Genomic DNA, 23801 nt, shown 5'->3' with positions numbered 1-23801 from the left:
AATAAGGGAGATCTATAGAGAGAATTACGGATTGGGTACCTTTTGAAGTTGATATCTGAGATGAGTGTTGATTCCCACACTCCAATTGCTACAATCTCCTTCTCCTCCAAGTCTTCTCCCTCCAAGAACTCTCTTTCAAGCTTCAAACACACAAACACAAGGCACACACACACGAATAAGGCTCTCAAGGGTTCTTTGGAACTGTAAGGAGGTCCAAGGGAGGCTAAGGTCCCTTTAAATAGGGGTGCAATTCCCGGGAATTAGGGTTTACTTGCCAGCTCCTACTCGCCGAGTCCCAAATATGGACTCGTCGAGTAGGTCACTTAACCTGCGATCCTTCTCACTGCTACTCGATGAGTAGGTCAACCAACTCGTCGAGTAGGGCCTAGTCCAAAACCTCAAATTAACAATACCTAAGAATCGGGGCGTTACTACACATTTTGTGTATTTATTATTAATATTATTATTAATAAATAATATCGATTTTTGTATTCTAATTAGGAAATAATTATTGTTTTATTAAAATCATAATTATAAGAGAGTATAACTAGTTATTATTTCATATGGTATGAATTAATAAGTCATGCACAAAATTTTGGACTAGTTGGATTCTTTTTTCTTTTACCTAAAGACAAAGTTTATATTTTATAAACTTAGAGTTTATAAAATTTAAAAAATCCTCCTATTTTCAAGAGGTATGGCCAATAATATTAAACTATGGGGGTTGCTTGTCAACATCCATGTTTTGTCTCCCATGCTCCTAAAGGCTAGCCATTACTTTATCTTCTTCTCTTTTTCTCTCTAAAACCGTGGGAATGAAAGGGCTTGGAGCTCTCATTCTTTTGAAGATTATTCAAGAATGTTGGTGGTTCAGAGTGCATCTCGTTTAGTGTTTATTTGAGTTAAGCACTTAAAGGCTTAAGAAGTGCTTTATACAATAATGAACTAGCATTCCAAGTGCTTTAATCTTGATGGTGAATGCTTGTAGAGAAGATCATGTTCTTTGATCTTTACATCTTCATCAACACCCCAAAACCAAGTGGGTACAAAGGCTTCAAAGGTTATCTCTAAAACATCATATGGTTGTTTTAATATCATTCTAACATCTATAAATGGATCCATGATGGTTTGGTTTTGTTATGAGCTCAAAATAAGCTTGTTATTTTTAAAGTCCACCGTTGCCAGTTTTTGTGAAAAACAAACTTATATTTCGTATCAAAACCCAAAAATCATTACTTTGAAAGATATGGTCATTGAAACGAGGTTGTTCGAATAAATTAATTTTAAATCGCTTCAAGAACCGAGTGAAAACTAGGGATGCTTGATGACGTATGTGGAAATCTGGAAAGCTTCCCTCGTTCGACCTCCGCATAAAGGCGACCCGAGTAATCTCCACTAAGGGCTAGAACGGGTCAGGCAATCCAACCACCTCTAACAGTCGTCCCATCGATATACTGTCGGACTTAAGACCGACATACAAAATTGGGCGATCTGCCTATAAATGTTATTTTGTCTAGTTTTCTTTCAGACTCACGCTACGAAATACTCACTCTTGCATCAGAGAATCGCTCTAACATTTCTTTTTGTTGCTATAGCTTGCGGAAGTCAGACTAACTTCCTATCGAACTCCTCAAAACGAGAGTTGGGAGCAACACACACCATTTTGAAGGTTCCGCAGTGATGACCTTGAGCCACAATCGTGGCGTCATATAGTATATACAACGAGACCACATATAATGATCTTTATTCCTCTTCTTTGTTCATTTACCTTCCTCTTTCTTTTATGTTAATCTCTTCTTCTCGTTGTAGGTACATCAAGCACTTATAATTATTGTTATCTCATCATTCCATTAACTTTTTAACCTCTAATTAAATTGCCTCTTCAATTCTTAACTTTTTTCAGTAGTTTTTATTTTTTTTAGTTTTTTAAGTAATCTATCCCTATTAATTTAAAACGTTCTATACATACCTCTTATTTAATTAGTAATTTTTTAAACACACTTCATATTTTTATAAATATTATTATTAAACATTAATATTTAAATAAATAAAAATATAGCAATACATTGTCTAAAAAAGAAATATATTATAATACATCGTTGGAAATGAATATTTTACAATACACCGTTTGGAATCGAGTATATTTACAAAATATTTTTGAAATTATTTTATGTTACCTATTAAAACTAAAAGATAAAAAAAACGTTTTAAAAACATTTTAAACAAAATTCTAATTAACAGATAAATTAAAATCTAATTAAAGGTTAAGAATTAAATGGTACAAACCATAAATATATTGATCATTCCGTATAATAAAATGTTCCAATAAAAAAATGATATTAACAAACTTTTAAAAAAATCCGTATCGAAAATGTTGTAACTATTACAACTTGTTTATATAATTATTTTGATTTTGATCTTTAAACTAAAAAAAAAAATCACTCAAATTCAATTTTCGTTCAAAAATTTTCTCACTTTGAATTGTTATAATATTTGTTTTTTTAGTAAACAATTAAAAAAAAAATAGAAATCATTTTTATCGAATTTTATTCATTCCCGGGAGTCAAAGTAGAGTCCCTCATTGATTCGTTTCCAACTGCCGACTTTTATAACTAAATCCTCACAATCCTCCATAATTCCATCTCAACAACATTCAGAAACACTGATTTCACCTCCCATGGCGGATGCTAACCCAAAACCTCTCCCCCTTGACGGAGGCGATCCACCCAACGAGAGTAACAAGACCGTCTCCGACTCCGCATCCGCCATTGCCGCCGGTGGTTCTCCTCCAAGCAAACACCCAAACGAAAGTTCAGATTCTAACGAAAACGAAATTGAAGACACTGCTACAAGCAAACCCAAGAACGAAGAAATCAAAGAGGTTGAAATCGACAACATTGACATAATGAATGAGATTCTTGAGTATCGAAATCGGAAAGGAGGGTGTCCGGGTAATAACCCCGATGATTTCCGAAGATTCTGCTATCCTTACATTTTTCTGGGCATTGGGAACGCAAGAGGATGGATCAAGAAAATGAAAGAGATTAAAAACAAATTCAACAGCGAGAGTGCTCCAATGGAGGAAGTTGATAAGAATGAATTCGATTTGTGGAAAAAGATTTGGGGGAACGAATGAAAAGGGGCGATGATGATCCGAAATTAGGTTCATGTAAATGGGTTTTCTAGAATTTGTGTAAAATGATGATTTCTTATCTCAAGAAATCTTGAACTGAATTTGTAGAGCATACTCAGATGTATTGAAATTGAAATGATGATTAGAATATTTGATTTTGGTATCAACATATTTTTCTTGGATGAACAAATTGCATTTTGAGTGATTTGTTTGTATTTTTGCTATATGAAATTAAGAATTTCGTTTGTAATGTAAAGTTAACAAGATTCTTTAATTTAAGGGTTGTTTGGTAACACGTCTAAACTATTATCTTCTAAAGAGTGATATATAAATGTTAAGCTTTCTCATGGATTTCTTTAATGAATCAAAGAGTTCACATGACTTGATATTTGTCCGAAGTGGCTAAAAGGATGTTGGAATATTTGGAATCTTTCTAAATTGTTTTAGTAAAAAAATTATATTATTTTGTATATATGAAACCAAACAAAAACAAAAAAGAAAATGCTTGTATATAGATTTGATCTGACTTTAAATCGATCTTTTATCAATATAAAATAAGGGAAATGCTATATGTACCATCCCAATTGTTTTGCGTACCTCTAATGTGAGTGCAATAGTGTTTATGTATCCCATAATATGACGATTTATGTGAGTGAAAAATATACATATAATAATATCAATAAAATAAATAAATGACTCCTCTACCTACATCACCAAACAACATCAAACTTTTGCTACTTTATTACTTTATTAGTGTATTTTTTTTTATTAAAAATAAAATATAATTGTTTACAAAATCAATTTTGTTAAACAAATTAGTTTTACTACTACACAAATACACAAGATCGATATGTGGACTATAGGATGGGAGCAATTTCAACATGTTTTGTGGTTACATCCGGAGCAAATTGGGTCTTTCTTATTTTGTTCTTTTCAAATTATTTTTTGTTTTTAGTGGAAAAAGATCATTGGAGAGAGAATGAGCGAGTGTTGTCAATTTAGATTGTTTTAACAAAATAAGTAACCACCAAAACCACAAAAACGCATTGCCAAAATGACTATTTTGCTATTTGAAATGTTTTTGGACTTTAGCCAAATTGCAAACCACAATGAGATTTTTTTTTCAGTTATCTCTAATTAGAACATATACTATTACTCTAACTAGAACATATATTAGTACCGGTCATATCAAATCACCAACAAATATTATGTATAAGACTCATACATTACATGGATTATTTAAAAGATAAATTAAATATGAAATTTTAATCATTTAAAAAGTTTGAATTTATAAGAAAAATATTGAATTATTAAAATTAAAATGTTTTTTCTGTTTTAAATTTAAACAAATAATTTAGATAAATAAACAAAGGAAACTAAGAAGGCTTATTTAGTAATTTTGAAATTAAAAGTAAAATCCATTAATGAAATTGATATGCATTTATTATCATTACATTTAAATATTATATAGAGTTTAATAAAATGAAAAAAAAATCATAAAATGACATATGGAATAAAAATAAATTTAAAATAACCATAAAATAATATGTGGCAAAATAAATAAGAATATGACATGTGACAAAAAAAATTATTTATTAGAATAGAGATTAAACGTCAAAATATCATATTTATCAAGACTAAAATCTAAATATCATTTTATCCTTCTTAATTCTTTAAAATATCAAATTTTTCCAAAATCTATTTTTTAATATATTTTAATATTGTACAATCATTTTTAATACAAAATCATTAAAATTGGAAAAAAGAAAACTAAATGGACTATATTGCTCTCGTCTTTTAAATCACATGAACTTTTGAATCTATATATGAACACGATGCATACGAGACCTATGCAATTATGGTGTTAACCTCTCGCCATCTTCCTTTTTAGTTTTACGTTCTCACCGTAATGTTAATTTTTGTTGCAGGTCAACGTTGACTTCTCTATTAATACTTGATTTGCTGGCTGATCAAAAGGGACGAAAATAGTTGAAGAACGTTCATGTAATCAATGTACAAACCACAGTGTTTTAAGATATTTTTTATGTGATATTGCCAAGCTTGGGTCTTGATGTTCTTGGTAGATATCTCTTCTAATCTATAGACTAGAAGTGCAACAAATTACCAAAGGGCTTCTGGCCCAGCGGTATCCGGTGTTGCCCTCCTTCTTGAGGTCGAGGGTTCAAGTCTCGTGAGGGACATATGTGGAAAATTAGGAGTAGTGTAGGAGTAGATTAGATTTGCCGTTAAAAAAAAATGCAACAAATTAATAATTACTATCCATTTTTCTTGTATTTTCGAGGTTTTTTCCTCTTTGTATAATTGCATAAGTTTATTATCTATCTCATCACCTACTACAACACTTTTAAGATGCATACAAAAGGGTGTAATTAAATTATAACATCATTGAAAAAAATAAAAAAAATATAAAGTATGAAAAAGTATATGTTTGATGATTTTGTAAATAAATATATTTTGTTATAAGACCATCTACATCAATACCATGTTAGTGTTCTTTTAATTGTGTCAATTTCTAATTAATCTTTATATTAGTGCAATACCCTCATATTTTCAAAAAGGGGTTTTCTATAAGTATTCTCTTTCTTTTCCAATTTCAACCCCTTTGATATTTTGTCTTTTGTTTTTTTTGTTTTTTTTGTTTTTTTTTTCTTTTTTGTCTATTTTGTTGTTTTGTTGTTTTTAATTCTTTTTTAATTATTATTATTATTATTATTATTATTATTATTATTATTATTATTATTATTATAAATTTCGCACAAAATTTTAACATTCGGAAGACAATATAAATTTAAACGGCTATATAAAACCGGTTTTTAAATATTTTTTACTTATGGACAAAAAAGTCGTTCGAATTTTATAATGTCGTGCGAATTTATGATGTTTACCGAATTTTAAAATTTCATCCGAATTTAATATTAATAATATTAAAATATAAAATAAAAGAAAAAAGGAAAAAAAATCAAAAACAAAAAGGAAAAAAATAATAATAATGTCAAATCAAAAGTAAAAAGTTGATTTAATTGATATTAGGGGGGTAAAATTGGTTAAGGAGAGATACTTATAGCACAACACGTCCTCATTACCACCTCATTTATCACTTTATAAATATTTAATCATTTAAAAATTTAGAAATTTAAAATATTCATTTAATCATTAATATTAATTTATTAAATTCTTAATTAGTTAATAAAAAGTTACACATAGCTAGTTAATTATCTTTAGGTTTTAACAATATGACTATAATTACGTACCAATAACTTATATGCTACATTATAATAATATAATTACAATTACATATATAACAATTACTCCTTTTATCAAATAGAGGAAATGATATTACAAGGGAAAATGGAGTTAGAGGTGCAACCCACATTCTCATTTGCAAGGCTTTCATAAGTCGAAAGATCTAAGTACACGTGGCAACTGAAATTCATTTGCGAGACTATTGCAAGATGCAATGTGTTGCTCTAACTCATTTATGTTGGTAGTGATTGCTCATATTATGTAGTTCATAAGTAGCAGTTATGTACATAGAGGTTACAACTTTTTGTTCAACCATTCATTGTCATGTATAAAGGGTTATCATGTATCACACATTCACATTGTTTAATGATAATCATTGCATGATCATTAAGCTAAGTTAATTTGCCTTACAACATGTTATCAACACGTTGCTCGAAGATGGAAGCATCATAATCCACGTTTGTCACTCGACGAGTAACAAAAACAAAAACTTTCAGGGTCGTTATTCTCTCTAATTGTGAAGTAAGTCTTTATTGATACTCCTTAATTCCGTCTAATTTTTTTTCCATTTGATATTATTATGGGAAAAATGGAAATTTTCCGTACGATCAAAAGGGAGATAAAAGAATTTGTTAGATATTGTTTAATTTGATATACTCGAGTTTGGACATTAGACGTGTTTTTTTAAATGTTTTCAACGTCACATAATCAGAATAAGAGACCCCTAGTGATTTACTTCATAAACCGGCAATTTTTTTTATCATTTTTTTCATGATGGACACATAAATTTACTGTAACGGTCCTTGTAGTCTTGATAACTTATCATTTCTTTTGTCAAAAGACCATAAGTCACAAATATCTTCTATAGTTCATGTCCATCATATTTTACTATGATTATTACCAATGTTAGTATTCATGTCATTATATAAAACTAGGCGAATGCCCGCGCGTTGCGCAGAAACATCTATATAGTTGAAGTTTTTACAAATATATGTTTTCTTTTTAAATATAATAATAACGTTGTTGTTAAATTTGATATAATAATTTTTATATTAAATTGATATAATATATTGATTATTTTTAATTACATGATAATATATACATCTATTAGAACTTTTATAATCTCAATCGTTTGAATGACTTCTACCCGCGAGTTAGACATGAATAAAATTAAATTTAATATATGGTTTAATGTTGTTTATAGTTGTTATTGTTAATTAATTTTTTTTATTTATTTGCTTAATTTTTTAATTTATATCATTATAATTATTTAAAACATCAAACATTATTTTTTTTTATTTTTAAGGTAACAATATAATCATTTATATAGAGTTATTTTTAACTATTGTTATTATAAATTATTTTAAGCTACTTATTTGGAAGCTTTTAATGATTATAAAAATTCATTTAGGAAATATTTTTAGTTACATTGAGATTACAATTTAGTTTTTTTTTTGCATTTATCACTTTTAACTATTACAAAATATTTTTTGGTTTTTTTAGTGGAACCAAAATTTATATTTAAGCTGACATTGTAATGCGTAGAAACACCAATATAGTTGAAGTCTTAACAAATATATGTTTTTTATTAATATAACAATAACGTTGTTGTTAAATTTCATATAACAATTCGTATACTAAATTGATATAATATATTGATTATTTTAAATTATATGATAATATATACATCTTATAAATTTATAATCTCGATCGTTTCAATGACTTCTATCCGCAGTTACACATGAATAAAATTAAATATAATTTATGGTTTACTATTATTTATAGTTGTTGTTATTGTTAATTAATTTTTTAAAAGTTATTTGCTTAATGTTTTAATTTTTATCATTATAATTATTTAAAACATCAAACATTATTTTTTGATTTTAAAGGTAACAATATAATCATTTATGTACAGTTATTTTTAACTATTGCTATTATAAGTTATTTTAAGCTACTTATTTGAAAACTTTTAATGATTACAAAAATATCATTAGGAAATATTTTAGTTAAACAGAGACTACAATTTAGTTTTTGCATTTATCACTATAATTTATTACTTTTAACGATTTACAAAATATTCTTTAGTTTTTTTAAGTTGAACTGAAATTTATATTTAAGTTGACATTGTAATGTTATATTTATGTTCACAATTTAAGTATTTTGTCCAAACTATTCAAAAGTTGTAGCTTTAAACTGATAATGGTTTACATTTAACATCATATAAAATGTAATAAATTAAATAGAATATGTTAAAAGTTAAAGACATAACATTATAAGTAGAAGTAAAGATATTATTTTAAAATTAAAATTTAGTTTATTTATGATTACAATTTAAATTTGGTATTTATTTAACCTTATTAACCAACTTATAATTATTATTAGAAAGACACTGCAATTTATCACTTTTAACTATTTATAAAATATTATTTGGGTTGTTTAAGTTAAACTAAAATTTATATTTAAATTAATAATTTATGTATTTTATACAAATTGTTCCAAATTTTATCTTTAAAATGATAATGGTTTACATCCAACAATATATTAAAATTAATAAATTAAGTATAATATGTTATATCACTACTAGAAAAACAGCCTTTAATGACGCGCAAACAATGACACGCGGTGATTTACGATACGCAAAAGCGTGCGCTCTAAAAATAATGTCATCTCTTCAAACTTTTGAAGGATAGAGGTCACGCTTTTGTGCGTGCCCTAAAATTAATGTCCAAGAAAAAAAATTAAAAACACGGAGGGCACTTATTTAAAAATGGGCGTCGTCTAGAAATGTCGCTTTATATTTTTTGATTGAAAGGCGCGTTCTCTGTTTTTGCAGCTGGGGGGAAACGAAAATCCCAAAAGTTTGAAATGCCGCCATTGTTATCCTCTATCTTATTTCCATCTTTCTTCTCTCTCTCTCTCTCTCACTCACTCACTCTCTCTCTTTCTCTATCTCTCTTACTCTAATACCCAAAAAAACCCTAATATCATCACAAATCCTCTTTTCTCCCACAACAAAATCGCAATATCACCAAATCTTTGATCCCGTCTTCTGAGCAGATCAAACCTGCAGGGGTTCTCGATTTCTCTATGTTGATGTGTAGTGACACGAACAAAAAAAGGAGTGTAGCGCCTCTACCTTTCAATTTCATTTGTCTCGCAAGTAATCTATCCAGAGAATCTATCCAGGTTTATTTCTTCGAATCATTCTTCCAAATTCATCACCGAAGTTGAATATGAAAATGGTAAAATTACTGATTACATTAAACTCTTGAACTGAATCAGAGGTAACTTATCTAATGTAGAGAAAACACTAATGTAGTTTAACTAGAATTTACAAGGTTGATTTACGTTTCTTCTAGGTATAAGAGATTGAACTTCCACCAAATTACCGATCCCTTTGTTTTGAGATACAGCAACGATTTAGCAACAAAATTGATTTCTGTTTCGGTTTTTCCGTAAAAGGGGAATTTCAAATGTTTATGTTGCGTTACCAAATATAGAAGATTGGTTAATCTTCCGCGTAATTCTCTTCAAATATCCGCGTTATTTCGTTCATGTTACTAACTAATCTGTTTCAGTTTTCACAATAAATAAGGGTTTTCAGGGTTTTTCGTTTCAATCATTCACAATTTGCTTTCGAGAAACTGTTTTCTAAAGAAGAATTTATCGGAACTCTATAGATTAATCAAATGGGGGGCAAGAGTTCTAAGAATTCAAAGCCAAAAGGAGGGAAGTATAGCCAATCGACATCATCTTGTTCAAACAATCAGTACGGCGGTTATCCTTCGCAGCCATCTTCCTCTACTCCGGCCTACGGCGCACAACCTCCTAAACCACAAAAGAAGCTCGAGAAACGATATTCACGAATCGCTGATAATTACAATTCTCTAGAACAGGTAACTTTTATAAACATTTCTTGTTAATTTGAATCGATTCTCGTATCCTGATTCCTCACATTAAACTGATTTGAAATCTTCTGTATCCATCGCGCGTTTCTCTTGTATTGATTGGAATCATACGATCAATTTGAACGATTGCAGGTGACACAGGCTCTTTCAAGTGCAGGACTCGAGTCTTCCAACCTCATCGTCGGCATTGATTTCACCAAAAGCAATGAATGGACAGGCAATTAATGCTTTTTCGATTCCATCAATCAAATTGAATCAAACATGCTAACATTAGATAACGAAAACAAGTTCACAATCCTTCAATGGAAAAAGCTTACATCATATTTCAGATCATAGTCTAAACCCCTATGAACATGCCATATCCATCATCGGGAAGACATTAGCAGATTTTGATGAAGATAACTTGATTCCATGTTATGGATTTGGAGATGGTATATATAGTATATATATAATTTATTCATGATTTCACCTAATCTTCATTCTTTATAAAGATGTTAATTTTTTTTTTTGCTCTCAATTATCAGCAACAACACATGAGAAAGCTGTTTTCAGTTTTTATCATGAAGATAGATTCTGTAATGGATTAGAAGTTCTTGATTTGTTCTTAAGCTTAACAAATCAGCAATTTTTGACCTAGGTTCTGAGCTGGGATCAGATCCTTCCACTTGTTCCCTTATAGCTTTTAAGACAATAGCCGATGGCTTTTCATATCCCATATGTTTCATTTGGTTTATTGGTTTGGCCTTCGATGGTGAAGAGGTTTGGCTGAATTCTACTAGTTTTGAATCTTTTAACACTATGGTTTTGTATCCAAATCAGGTGTCCATGATTCTGTTCCTTGTGAAAATTAGATTTGTTTTTTGGCCATGTACCTATATATAATTTGGTTTATTGGTTTGTTTTTGGGTGTGCAGACTGAGCTGATATCTGATGATCAAAATGGAAATATTCTTGTATGGGACTTGATTGCAAACTCTCATTTCAAGATGGAAGATGGAGTTATACATGTTTATGCAAGTGAAAAGGGTAAGTCTGTAAATTAAATTATGATTTTACACTTATACTAATCATTTGTTTTCAACTCTCAGATTCTGTTGATCTCTTTCCTGTTGCAAGCAGTGCAAAAACTTTTTTCATTGACATGCATCACATTCTCAAAATAATCTCTGTTGGAAATGTTCGTTTTGCATGCTATCATCGATTTAGATTTCTTGAAGAGGTATGGTTTTCTTATATTTTATATATATATATATATATATATATATATATATATATATATATATATATATATATATATATATATATATATAGTATGCAATACCTGAACAGGGAAATCCATTTGTGGTCTCCTGGTAGACTAATCCATGTTGTCCCAATTTACTATTGGTGGAAACATTTTATAGTCTCTCTGCTGAAAGAATCCATGGAAAGTAATGATTGATACACACATACAGTATCTTCTTAGAAACATTTTACAAGTTTTTATAGTAGTAAAAGTAAATATAAATCTGAGCAGAGAGAGAATCTTGAATTTTGAATCAACCCTATATGTGAAAACAACCATTATGTTTTGAAAATATTAACTTTTTCACCTTAGAATGTAAGATCAACCCCATTCCTTGAATCTTGAATATTGAATCAACCCCATTTTAGATGTAAAATCTATTTATTTCTAATGTGAAATTTAATTTTAAAATTAAAGTTACTGTTTACTAAAGACTGTTACTGTTGACAAAAACCAAGTAATTGTTTCTTGTATGCAGCTCGAAAGAGAGTTCTTCACCGAATATGGAGAGGCAGGAAGATATGAAGTTCAAGACATGGTTGGAAAAGGCAGTTATGGTGTTGTAGGGTCTGCCACTGATTAGGCTTATTGATAAGTTTCAACTAGTGCCAGGTTTATTTACTTAATTACCCCTCCCTCCTTTTATCCCTCTTTAATGATAATGATTAGGCTTATTGATAAGTTTCTGATTGATATTTATTAGGATAAGAATGCGGTGATAGTGTTCAGGTGGTATCCAGTTTGCCACAGCCCAATTGCCACTTTTGGAACTAATGAATCATAACTGCCCGATCTATCTGCCCGGGTATTAACCAACACAGATACACATGCCCCAATAGTGAACCTGACACCCGAGACTAAAACACCCATAGTTGAAGTAATTGCATTGGAATTATAAGTTACATGGGCATAGTTGAAGGAATTTCACTGGAATTATCTCTTTTTTAGCATGGACAAGAGATGGTCTGATGGAGGAGATTGTATGTCTCAGGGTACCCTTCAAAACTTATACAAACTCATGACAGCAGAAATTGCAGCTTCTGACAAGAGCAAACTTAGTTTGTGCTTCATGTTTATCTTTAGGGGGAACGACAATGCAAGGGCGTTCTCATCAAAAAGGTACCCTTCAAAACTTGCTACACCACACTCTACACCTAAAATTGGTCCAAGGGCAAGTAATGTTGAATCGTCAAATCAAGCAAATGTTGATCTTCTAATGTTCATTTACAATGTTGTTCTTTTACAGGTGGTTAGAATTGGACCTAAAGTTGGTTGCTGATATAGGAATTGTGGATGATCCAAATGCAGGAAAAAACATGTTTTTAAGTGTTATTAGTGTTGACATGTAGTGTTGTTTGACATGTAATGCTTAGGTAACTTGTTTGACATGTGATATTTTTTTGAAATGAATTATCGTTCTTATGATAATTTCAATATGTTGTTAAAAAATATTATTTATAGATTTACTAATTTTCAAATTAAATTTGCATTTAATATTAAATGCAAATTTAATTTGAAAATTAGTAAATCTATAAATAATATTTTTTTTAACATTTAAAATTACGATACGCAAAAATGAGTGTCATCTTTATTTATGACATGGCCTTTCTTGACAGGGGCTTCCTTGATACGCATTGCGTATCATAAACACGCGCGTCGTAAGGTTACGACACGCAAATGCGTGTCGTCTTCCTTTATGACAGGGCCTTCCTTGATACGCATTGCGTGTCATAACCACGCGTCGTAAATGCGCGTCGTAAATGCGCGTCATAAATGCGCGTCGTCTATAGACAACGCGCAAAAGCGCGTCGTCTCTCTTTATGACAGGGCCTTCCTTGACACGCATTTGCGCGTCGTCTGAGCGTTTTACGACGCGCAATGAGCGTCGTAAAATGCCTTTTTTCTAGTAGTGTATGTTAAAAAACATAACTTTATTAGTAGAAGTAAAAATATTATTTTAATATTGAAATTTAGTTTATATATGATTACATGTTAGTTTTGATATTTATTTAACCTAATCAACCAAATTATAATTATTATTAGAAAGAAATTGAAAAGTCATGGGAGTTTCAAATGAATGTGGTGAAAGGAAAAATAGATGAGAGTTTCAAATGAATGTGGTGCAAGAAAAAATGTTAGCTTACCGCGCGTTGCGCGAGAATATAAATATATAGTTAAGCAAACATATAGTTACCATATTAGTTTTATTAAACATTATAGTTTAATTTTTAAGTTATTGTGATATATACAACTATTTGATAATTTTATAAACCGTTTAAAATTGTGTAATTTATATATCAATTGAATGATAATATAACGGATAACAAAACGTATGAACAAAAATATGAACTGCAACTTTTAAAAACATAAAAATAGAAAAACATTTATTTTAACATTTATATTAAATAAGATATATATACAACGAATAATAAAAAATATGAAAAATAAACACTATAACTTTTAATAACATAAAAACACTAAAACATCTATTATAACATTTATATTAACTCTTCATATTTAAATCACAAATCTCTTCAAATACATTAATGTTTTTAATGAGCAAAATTTTACAACCTTATAAAAAAAAGGAAATAAAAAGTTATTAGTGATTACTAATTAATAATCATAAGTTAAAAACTCTTTAGTTATAACTAATAAATATACATAAATTAGAAAACTTTTGAGTTGTAGTGTGAGTTTCAAATGAATGTGGTACTTGGAAATGTGTATTTATTATTATTATTATTATTATTATTATTATTATTATTATTATTAGTATTATTATTATTATTTCTTCTTCTTATTATTATTATTATTATTATTATTATTATTATTATTATTATTATATCCGTCTAAATAATTGGTTTTGATGCATCATTTTAATCTCTTCAATTATTAAACATAAAGATATTTAATTATAAATTTATAACATACATAGGTGCATATACATGTTAAACAAATCACATATAATATATATTTTCGTAAATGTCATATGTAATTCTTGTTGTAGTAATATGGATAAATTACTTTCATATGAAGAACATATCATGATAAGTCTATCATAATTACATATCAAATGTTAAAAATTATGTTATCTTTTAAATATTATCTTTTAAATATGTTGTGTAGAATAAACCAACAAAAAAATAATAGAAAATAAACATAATCAGAATAGAAAAACTACAATCAAATAAATAAGAGCATTGGGTGGTTGAATAAATAAATAAAGATGTTACATAAACATATATTTAAATCAAAAGAAAAAACTAATATTCATCAACTTTGATCAAACAAAAAAACCTATATCCGTTTTCTGATCTTCTTTCTTCATTTAACACCATTCAACCATAGAAACTTAATGACAATTCTTCACTAACCTGCAATCAAAATATTTTTCTTGAAAAAAAAAATCGGAAAGATATTCCAAGCAAAACATTGATGTTTGGAGAGTCACATTCAAGATTGAGTAATACATACAAATCACATATAACGATTGAATGAGAAACTAAAAATAAAGAAAGAATAGAAAAGCTTCATTTGTTTTGGTTGAAAGATATTCCAAGCAAAACATTGATGTTATGGCATCCTTCTTACAATGTAGGATTTTATATAACACAAAAGACACAAAAGATTAACCTTTTTATAGTAAACTTTTCACTAAATGCTAATTAAACATAATATAAGTTATAAAACTTTTAAGTATTAAATCATAATTAAGAAAACTTTTGAGTTGCATTAGTTAAAAAAAGGGGGTTTCAAATGCATGAGATTCAAGAAAAAATGCTAGCTTTATAAGTATGTATGATTATTGGTTGGAAAAATGTAACTTTTGTATAGTCATATACATATATATATATATATATATATATATATATATATATATATATATATATATATATATATATATATATACACACACACACACACAAACACGTGCGTTTTTATGAGCCTATAGTTACTTATTTATGTAGCATAAATGGTTTTTTTTACCATTAAATATCATAAAAGTTGTTTTAGAACTCTTAATATTAGTAGAATTTCAATGGTTTATTTACTTCTCAAACATGAGTTTTTGTAAGGGTCGAAATGCTTTGTGAGGTGTCGAAGTCCTTTTTGGTTTGTGTAGTGTCGAAGTCTTGCACTTCGCTATGTATGTATTTTGTAAGGCACTGTTAGATATTGAAGTGTAATGTATAGTCCTTAAATATTTTTGTATGCGTCTGTATCACCCTATAAATAGGGTTAGTATTGAAGTAGAGAGTAGCTGTAACATCCCAAATTTCGAGCCCAAAATTTTTGTTTGTAATTAAGTAATTTATAAAATTGTTTATTGAAAACATTGTCAATATCATATCAATCCATAAACCGTCATGAACATGTCTCCAAAATTAAAACAGCGAACAGATTATAATCCCATAAAACTCATTGCGGAAACCATGTGTGTGTGATGCACTGCTATGCCGCCGGCTCCTTCCCCTTGGATGAAGAGGTACCTGAAAACAAAACTGAAACTGTAAGCACAACGCTTAGTAAGTTCCCCTATCAAACCACATACTATACAATCATACAAGTTGTCGGGCAATTCTGGGGTGCCCGACCTACCCATGTCAAGCCATTCTAGGGTGCTGATTACCCGTGTCGAGCCATTACGGGGTGCTGACTACCCGTGTCAGGCCATTATGGGGTGCCTGCCTACCCTTTGGTCTATCTCACACGACAACGGGGACTATTTCACCCCTACTACTATCAAATCATAATCATACTATCATAAGCATGCTATCATAATCATACTATCAGAATCATACTATTAAGCAATCCTGGGGTACTGGCCTACCCTTCGGTCCTAACGAACGAGGCGAGGGACTATCCCCTCCTACTACCGCTATCATATACAACATATCATACTGGCACATAAAGCACATCTAGTAATAGCAACCTAGATAATTATCACACAGACAATCATCTAAAGACAATCCCTGCTTCTACTGGAAGGTAACTCACCTCAATGTCGCGTAGTGTCTGAACTGTCCCTGGCGTGAAAATCGTCTTTCCTCGACTCCTCAATCCCTACACGGCAACTCTACTAAGTTATCAATTCGTACTCACAACCCCCATAAGGGTCAACCCAAATCCTGATCGAAGTCAACTTTGGTCAAAGTGAACCTCCAGTTGACTTGACTCGTCGAGTCCCTATTCCTCCAAATGATCCAACTCCCGACTCTACTCATTGAGTCTAGTAACAAATCGACGGGTCCTTCTTCAACCATAATATCGGGACCATCCTCAACCGACTCGACGAGTTCCTCTTGAACTCGTCGAGTTCATCTCCCTCATAAGAATGTGTTCAGTCTATGACTTGCCGAGTTGTATGAACAACTCGTCGAGTTCATCTTTATAGGTTGGGAGACTGCCTTGGACTCGTCGAGTTTGTTCATACACTCGTCGAGTCCCATGATTTCCAGGTCTTATAATCGTGTCCATCTTTGTTGAGTCCTCTTCTAGAATCAACCAGACTCCTCAAAACAGAAAAGGTCGGGGAACCATTTCCCGATTTGCCGAGTCCCAAGAACAACTCGCCGAGTCCACTACGTCCATTGTCCATAAACTCGATTTATGTTGAGCCCATCCCATCCAAAGGGTAGATCTGACCTCTTAGGGTCGATATAACACGTAAAATTATGAACTTTACGTCCATGCATGGGTCTTTAAGCTCAAAAGGACCAAAAATGAGACCTACAAGATGCATGGGCTCTCATGGCCATAGAGTTGGCACCTTTATGCCATGAGACCCTTCCAAAGTCCAAGATCTGAAGCCATAACTTCACATTACACCCCACAACCCCAAAAATGGCTTAGAAATGCCCTAAAGATACCAAAACTCAAGCCCTAAAGATGATTAAACACATGGAAAGTCAAGATTGAAGCTTTTTACCTTAAATGAGCTGGAGATGAAACACAATCTCTAGATCTTCTAGCTTCAACTGGAACTCCCAAGCTCCTTTCTTCTTCTCAAGCTTCACAATCACCAAAGAATGCATAAAAATTGCTTAAGAGCACTCAAACAAGGCTAGGGTTTCAGTTTAAGGTCTTTTGGAAGAGTGTGGTACGATGGAGGCTAGTATGGGAGGAGATAAGTTTTTTAAATAGGGTGCAAACCCTCAAATTTAGGGTTTCACTCAAACAACTCCTACTTGCTGATTCGGTCTCCCGACTCGTCGAGTAGGTCACTTAAAAACCGCGCGCAAAGCCGAGTCTACTCGACGAGTTAGGCCGTTAACTCGCCGAGTCCCAGGGTAAAATACACTAATACATGGAATTAAATACATACTAGGAACTGGGTGTTACAAATCTGCCCCACTTATTCTAGACTTCGTCCCCGAAGTCTGCTGCTGAATCCAAAAACAGCTCGGGGTAGTGCTCCCTCATCTCGTCCTCCGACTCCCAGTTCCATTCCGAGCCATTGTGTTGTTGCCAATGCACCTTTACCAGCTCCACCCTCTTGTTCCTCAGATCCTTCAACTTCCTGTCGAGGATCGCCACTGGCCGCTCGATGTAATTCAGGCTGTCATCCACCTGAATATCCTCCAAAGGCACTACTGCCGAATCGTCCACCAGACACTTCCGTAACTGGGAGACGTGAAAGGTGTTATGAATCTGACTGAGTTCGACTGGCAGATCCAGCCTATACGCCACCTTGCCTACCCGGGCGACAACCCTGAAAGGTACAATATACCTACGGCCCAGCTTGCCCCGCTTCCTGAATTGAATGACGCCCTTCCAAGGCAACACTTTCAGGAGTACCATATCCCCGACCTGGAACTCTAGGTCCGATCGACGCTTGTCGGCATAACTTTTCTGCCGACTCTAAGCAGTCTGAAGCTTGCTCCAAACCTGCTGGATCCTCTCTGTAGTCTTGAGTACCACTTCGGTACTCCCCATGACCCACTGATCAAACTCACCCCAGCATATCGGGGTCCTGCACTTCCTCCCATGCAACATCTCGAAAGGAGCACAATCAATACTCGCATGATAGTTGTCATTATAGGAGAACTCAACCAAAGGAAGGTAAGTATACCAACTACGTTTGAAGTCTAAAACACATGCCCGTAGCATGTCCTCTAGAGTCTGGATGGTCCGCTCACTCTGACCATCCGTCTGCAGGTGAAAAGCAGTGTTGAAGTGCAGGCGAATACCCAGCTCATCATGAAACTTCTTCCAGAATCTGGAAGTAAACCGCACGTCTCGATCCGAAATCACTGAGACTGGCACTCCGTGCCAAGCTATTACCTCTCGAATGTAGATATCAGCCAACTTCTTGGCCAAGATGCTCTCTTGGATCGATATGAAATGGGCACTCTTGGTCAACCGATCCACGATGACCCAAATCGAATCCACTCCCCATGCAGTCCTGGGAAACTTTGTGATGAAATCCATAGTAATATCTTCTCATTTCCACATGGGAATGTCCAACGGCTGCGTCTTGCTGTGCGGCCTCTGGTGCTCAGCCTTGACCTTCCTGCAGGTTAGGCATCTCGAAACAAACCAGGCTATGTCCCTCTTCACGCAGGGCCACCAATAATCAGGACGAAGATCCCTGTACATCTTGGTCGTCCCAGGATAATTCGAAAAACTGGATTTGTGCGCCTCCTCCATCAATACCTGGCGTACACCCCTATGATATGGGACCCACACTCTACGGTGTAGCGTCAACAATCCACGTCTGTCATAATCAAAGGAGGATACCTGACCCACAATGCGCTCACTCTTACGATGTTCCTCCTTCATGGCCTCCTGCCGGGCCTCCCGAATCCGCTCCAACAACGGAGTCACAACCGTCATCCTCAAACAAATATCCCTGATCGGCGCTGCCTTGCGGCTTAGCGCGTCGGCCACGACATTGGCCTTCCCCGGGTGGTAGAGGGTCTCAGAATCATAATCCTTTACCACATCAAGCCACCGACGTTGTCTCATATTCAGATTTGGCTGATCCATGAGATACCTCAGGCTCTTGTGGTCCGTGTAAATGGTACAACTAACCCCATAGAGGTAATGCCACCAAATCTTCAGGGCAAAAACAACAGCCCCCAGCTCCAAATCATGTGTTGAGTAATTCACCTCGTGAGGCTTCAACTGCCTCGAAGCCTAAGCGATAACATGCCCTCTATGCATCAATACCATGCCCAAACCCGAGATGGACGCATCGCAATACACTAGAAAATCATCCATCCTATTCGCAGGGCTAATATTGGTGCCTCGCAAAATCTCTGTCTCAACGTCTCAAATGCGGCCTGCTGCTCAGCCCCTAGTGAAAGACCACAACTTTCCTCGTCAGCCGGGTTAGGGGCACTGCTATCTTGGAGAAGTCTTGAATGAATCTCTTATAATAGCCTACCAGCCCCCGAAAGCTTCGAATCTCAGATGGAGACCTCGGAACCTCCCACCTCATCACGACCTCTACCTTGGCTGGGTCAACCGAAATCCCGTTCTGGTTGACAAGGTGCCTAAGAAACTGCACCCCGCGCAACCAGAACTCACACTTAGAGAACTTAGAATACAAGCTCTCCCTCCTCAAAGTATCCAAAACCTCCCGCAAGTGATCCTTATGCTACTCCTGCGTCTTGGAATAAACCAAGATGTCATTAATGAAAACGATCACAGATCTATCCAACGTCGGCCTACACATGTGGTTCATGAGATCCATGAACACGGCAGGAGCATTGGTGAGCCCAAAAGGCATCACCACGAACTCATAGTGACCATATCGTGTCCGAAAGGCAGTCTTCTGCACATCCTCCTCTCCGGCTCTCATATGATGATAGACCGAACGCAAATCAATATTGGAGAACCAAGATACTCCCTGAAGCTGGTCAAAGAGATCATCAATCCTCAGGAGTGGGTAACGGTTCTTCACCGTTAACTTATTCAGCTCCCAGTAATCTATACACATTTGATGCGACCTGTCCTTCTTTTTCACAAATAAAATTGGGGCTCCCCCGGGTGAACTTTTTGGTCTAAAGAATCCCTTGTCTAACAGCTCATGCAGCTGTGTTGATAACTCCTGCATCTCAGGAGGAGCCAGCCGATACGGTGCCTTGACTATCGGAGCCGCACTAGGTACTAGGCCGATCCTGAACTCTACCTACCTCTCCGAAAGTATTCCAGGCAACTCCTCTGGAAATACATCCACGAAATCTCGTACCACTAGCACATCACTCACCGTCCCCTTACCCGCCTCCCGGGTATCCAAGACATAGGCGACATACCATGCGCACCCCTGCTGTAGATAGCGCCTAGCTCTCGCTGCTGAACATAAAGCTAGTCCCTGATGTGGCCCCTCTCCCTGAATTACCAACTCTCCCCCACTTAGGGTCCTGATCCGCACCAACTGCTGTGCGCAGTCGATCACCGCCCCATTAGGGCTCAACCAATCCATCCCTATGATAACCTTGTTCCCCTGCAATGGTATGGGAACCAAATCTACCAATTAGTGCTCTTCATACTGTTGGGTTTTGAGCATTCTAACACTTCCTAAGTGTACATGCAACCCTAAATACCTTGGATCTATGTTTTCTCTATTATACATGCAAATAAGAACTTCCAAGGTATTATCCTAATCTAGCATATAAAACAATGAATATAGTAGGACAGAATACATACCTTTTTGGTGTAGAAAGTCTTCATGAAGCTTGAGTGCCTAGTGCCCCAAGTGTGACACCTCAAATGGAATCACAATCATCAAAACACTTGGAATGATTTGAGAGAATTCTACACTCTTCAAAATCGGCTAGCCCTTTCTTCACTATCTCTAGTGGCCGATTTTTCCTCAATAATAAGATGCTTATATAGTTATACAATTAGGGCAAACCCTAATTGTCATGACTTTCCATTTCCTTGGATCCATGGGTTCAAATACACCATGGAGCATCCATGGACCATTCTATGGGTTTTAGCCCAACTTGATTATCCATGGAGCATTAGCCCACTATACAAGTATGGATGATTTACACAATCAACCCATATATTTAATTAGTCTTCTTTTGATCACTTAATTAATCCTAGATTAATTCTTGATCAATACTAATTAAATAATCTTATTATTCTTATTATTAATATATTAGAACTTATAATATATTAATAACCATAAGTGTCTTATTTCTCTCATTCAAGTGCATGATGGTATGCAACCCAAATGGACCATGCCGGGTCGGGTCAAGTCTTACCAAATATAGTTATGGACTTAGACATTAATCCAACAGTCTCCCACTTGGATAAGTCTAAAACTATTATTGCGTATGACTTCAGGAACCAACCGGCAATCGTAGCTCTCAAAAGCTTCTGTCGAACTCTGACCTCGTAGATGAACTCTGACCTTTGTCAGTGACTTGTCCATTAGATAAGGGATCATATATTCCTCCATTCTAGATATCATATGGACTGAGACATGGATTATAATCATTCTCTCTGTCCATTTGTTGTTTCCCGATTTCCGATTTATGACGACTGACTAATTGAACAAATCAAATCAGTCCTGGCCCGGCCGAGCACTTCCATTTGTCATCATCAAATCATCGAGGGGCCCACAGATATCACTTTTATCCCGAAGGTAAAAGGAATGGATAAACTTCGACTCATATGGCTTGTTCTACTACTTGTTGAATCATACACAAAGGCACGTTTTATAGCACCGAGTTACCAAATGCGTTTTCGTGCTATCAATGTACTATCAACTCATAGTAACAACTCATATCTCTAGGTTTGAAGAATATAAGATATTATCGTCTCATGATCACTCGTGATAAAATCCATGAAGTGATTCCAATGAGCGCGGGTTGAATCCAATACTCAGAACTTATGAGCACTCATGATTGTTGTAGCCTTGTCCAACACCTTAGACCTCTACAACCCATCATGACAGTCTTAATTCATATCTACTTCCAAAATATGACCGACTGTGGATGGTTTGAATAACTTAGTCATTCCGGAAGAATAACCCAGTTTATTCGGGAAGTCAAAACATGCAAAGTGAAACACAATAATAATTGAATCCAATATGGTATCAACTCTTTGAACATAAATTAAACACCTTTTATTTATCACCATATGATTACACATTATTCATTGTATACTGTTTCAGCTATCAACTTTAATCTTGAATTTAAAACAACAGTTGTCCCATGCTCCAAGCATGTACACTATGTTTTCTAAACACTAGTCACGCCACACACCAAGTATGCATACTATGTTTGTCTATGATCCTTACTTTGTGAACTAGATCAATTGAACATAACTTCAATGATTCTCTTTTCACACTCCCAAATCCTTACTGCAAATGCAAGAATTCCAAATTCATGCCATTTACTGAAATCTGTTAGATTCTAAACTTATATGCATTGATACTCTTGTAATGATTATGCACAAAGTCATAAAGACTTGACAACAATCATTACAGAGCATTCCAAAGGAGATCAACTCCTTGGAAATATCCTTCTTGCATTAAGTTTCCTTAATCTTACACAGATTGAAATTTCTAACTTTGAAACATTTCCAGATTCCATTCTGACTTATCACTTCTGAACAGGAGTTGCCTCCTTACAGACTATGTCAATATGGTCCTTCCAGAATTATCACTATACTTCCAACTGTCCTTGAGCAACCAATCTTTGGTAAACCTTAGATTGTCCTCGACAATTGTTTAATCCTTTTAGTCATATCCAGTTCTAAACCTTTTTCCCTTCTTAATGCCCTAGGCATTTGGAAAATTTTTAGAAAGGATGAATATAGCACATGTAATCGATCCTATATCCGAAGCATATGGGACACGATTCATGATGTCTCACATAAAGACTAAACCAGTCTTTTGCTATAACATTTCCATTTCTATTTGCCAAGTTCTCATATTTCAGATTATGAAAAGGGATGCCGTAATCATAATCGAATTTTAGAACGCAAATAATGGACCCGTATACATAATTTCCTTATGTTGAGCCATTCCAACATGAAATTCATATATATCCTTGACTAAATGATTAAAACCTCACGATCTAAGCTTATAGATTTGAGATGAAGTATAATTTCCTCTCCCTTAATTATAGCAAAACAACTCTTTCCCAATTGAAACTTTTGTTTTCTATAATTAACATTGCTAACTTGCAATAATTATCATGCTCCCACTAACATGATGATTATTAGCATAACACTTATGCTCCCACTA

The 23801-nt window shown here is 33.7% G+C and overlaps 1 protein-coding gene across 1 annotated transcript; it reads left to right on the top strand.

The window, feature by feature from the left end:
- Nucleotides 1-9760: 9760 nt before the first annotated feature.
- LOC128128777 (E3 ubiquitin-protein ligase RGLG5-like) lies at nucleotides 9761-10545 on the top strand. The gene is made up of 3 exons (XM_052767574.1): nucleotides 9761-9917; nucleotides 10078-10293; nucleotides 10438-10545. The coding sequence occupies exons 2-3, from the start codon at nucleotides 10087-10089 to the stop codon at nucleotides 10528-10530; spliced, it is 300 nt and encodes a 99-aa protein (XP_052623534.1). The 5' UTR covers nucleotides 9761-9917; nucleotides 10078-10086; the 3' UTR covers nucleotides 10531-10545.
- Nucleotides 10546-23801: the final 13256 nt, after the last annotated feature.

This window comes from Lactuca sativa, chromosome 9 (genome assembly GCF_002870075.4).
Source record: "Lactuca sativa cultivar Salinas chromosome 9, Lsat_Salinas_v11, whole genome shotgun sequence".
Taxonomy (NCBI): domain Eukaryota; kingdom Viridiplantae; phylum Streptophyta; class Magnoliopsida; order Asterales; family Asteraceae; genus Lactuca; species Lactuca sativa.
The sequence above is the reverse complement of the archived record's forward strand: the minus strand, read 5'-3'. Positions and strand labels throughout refer to the sequence as shown.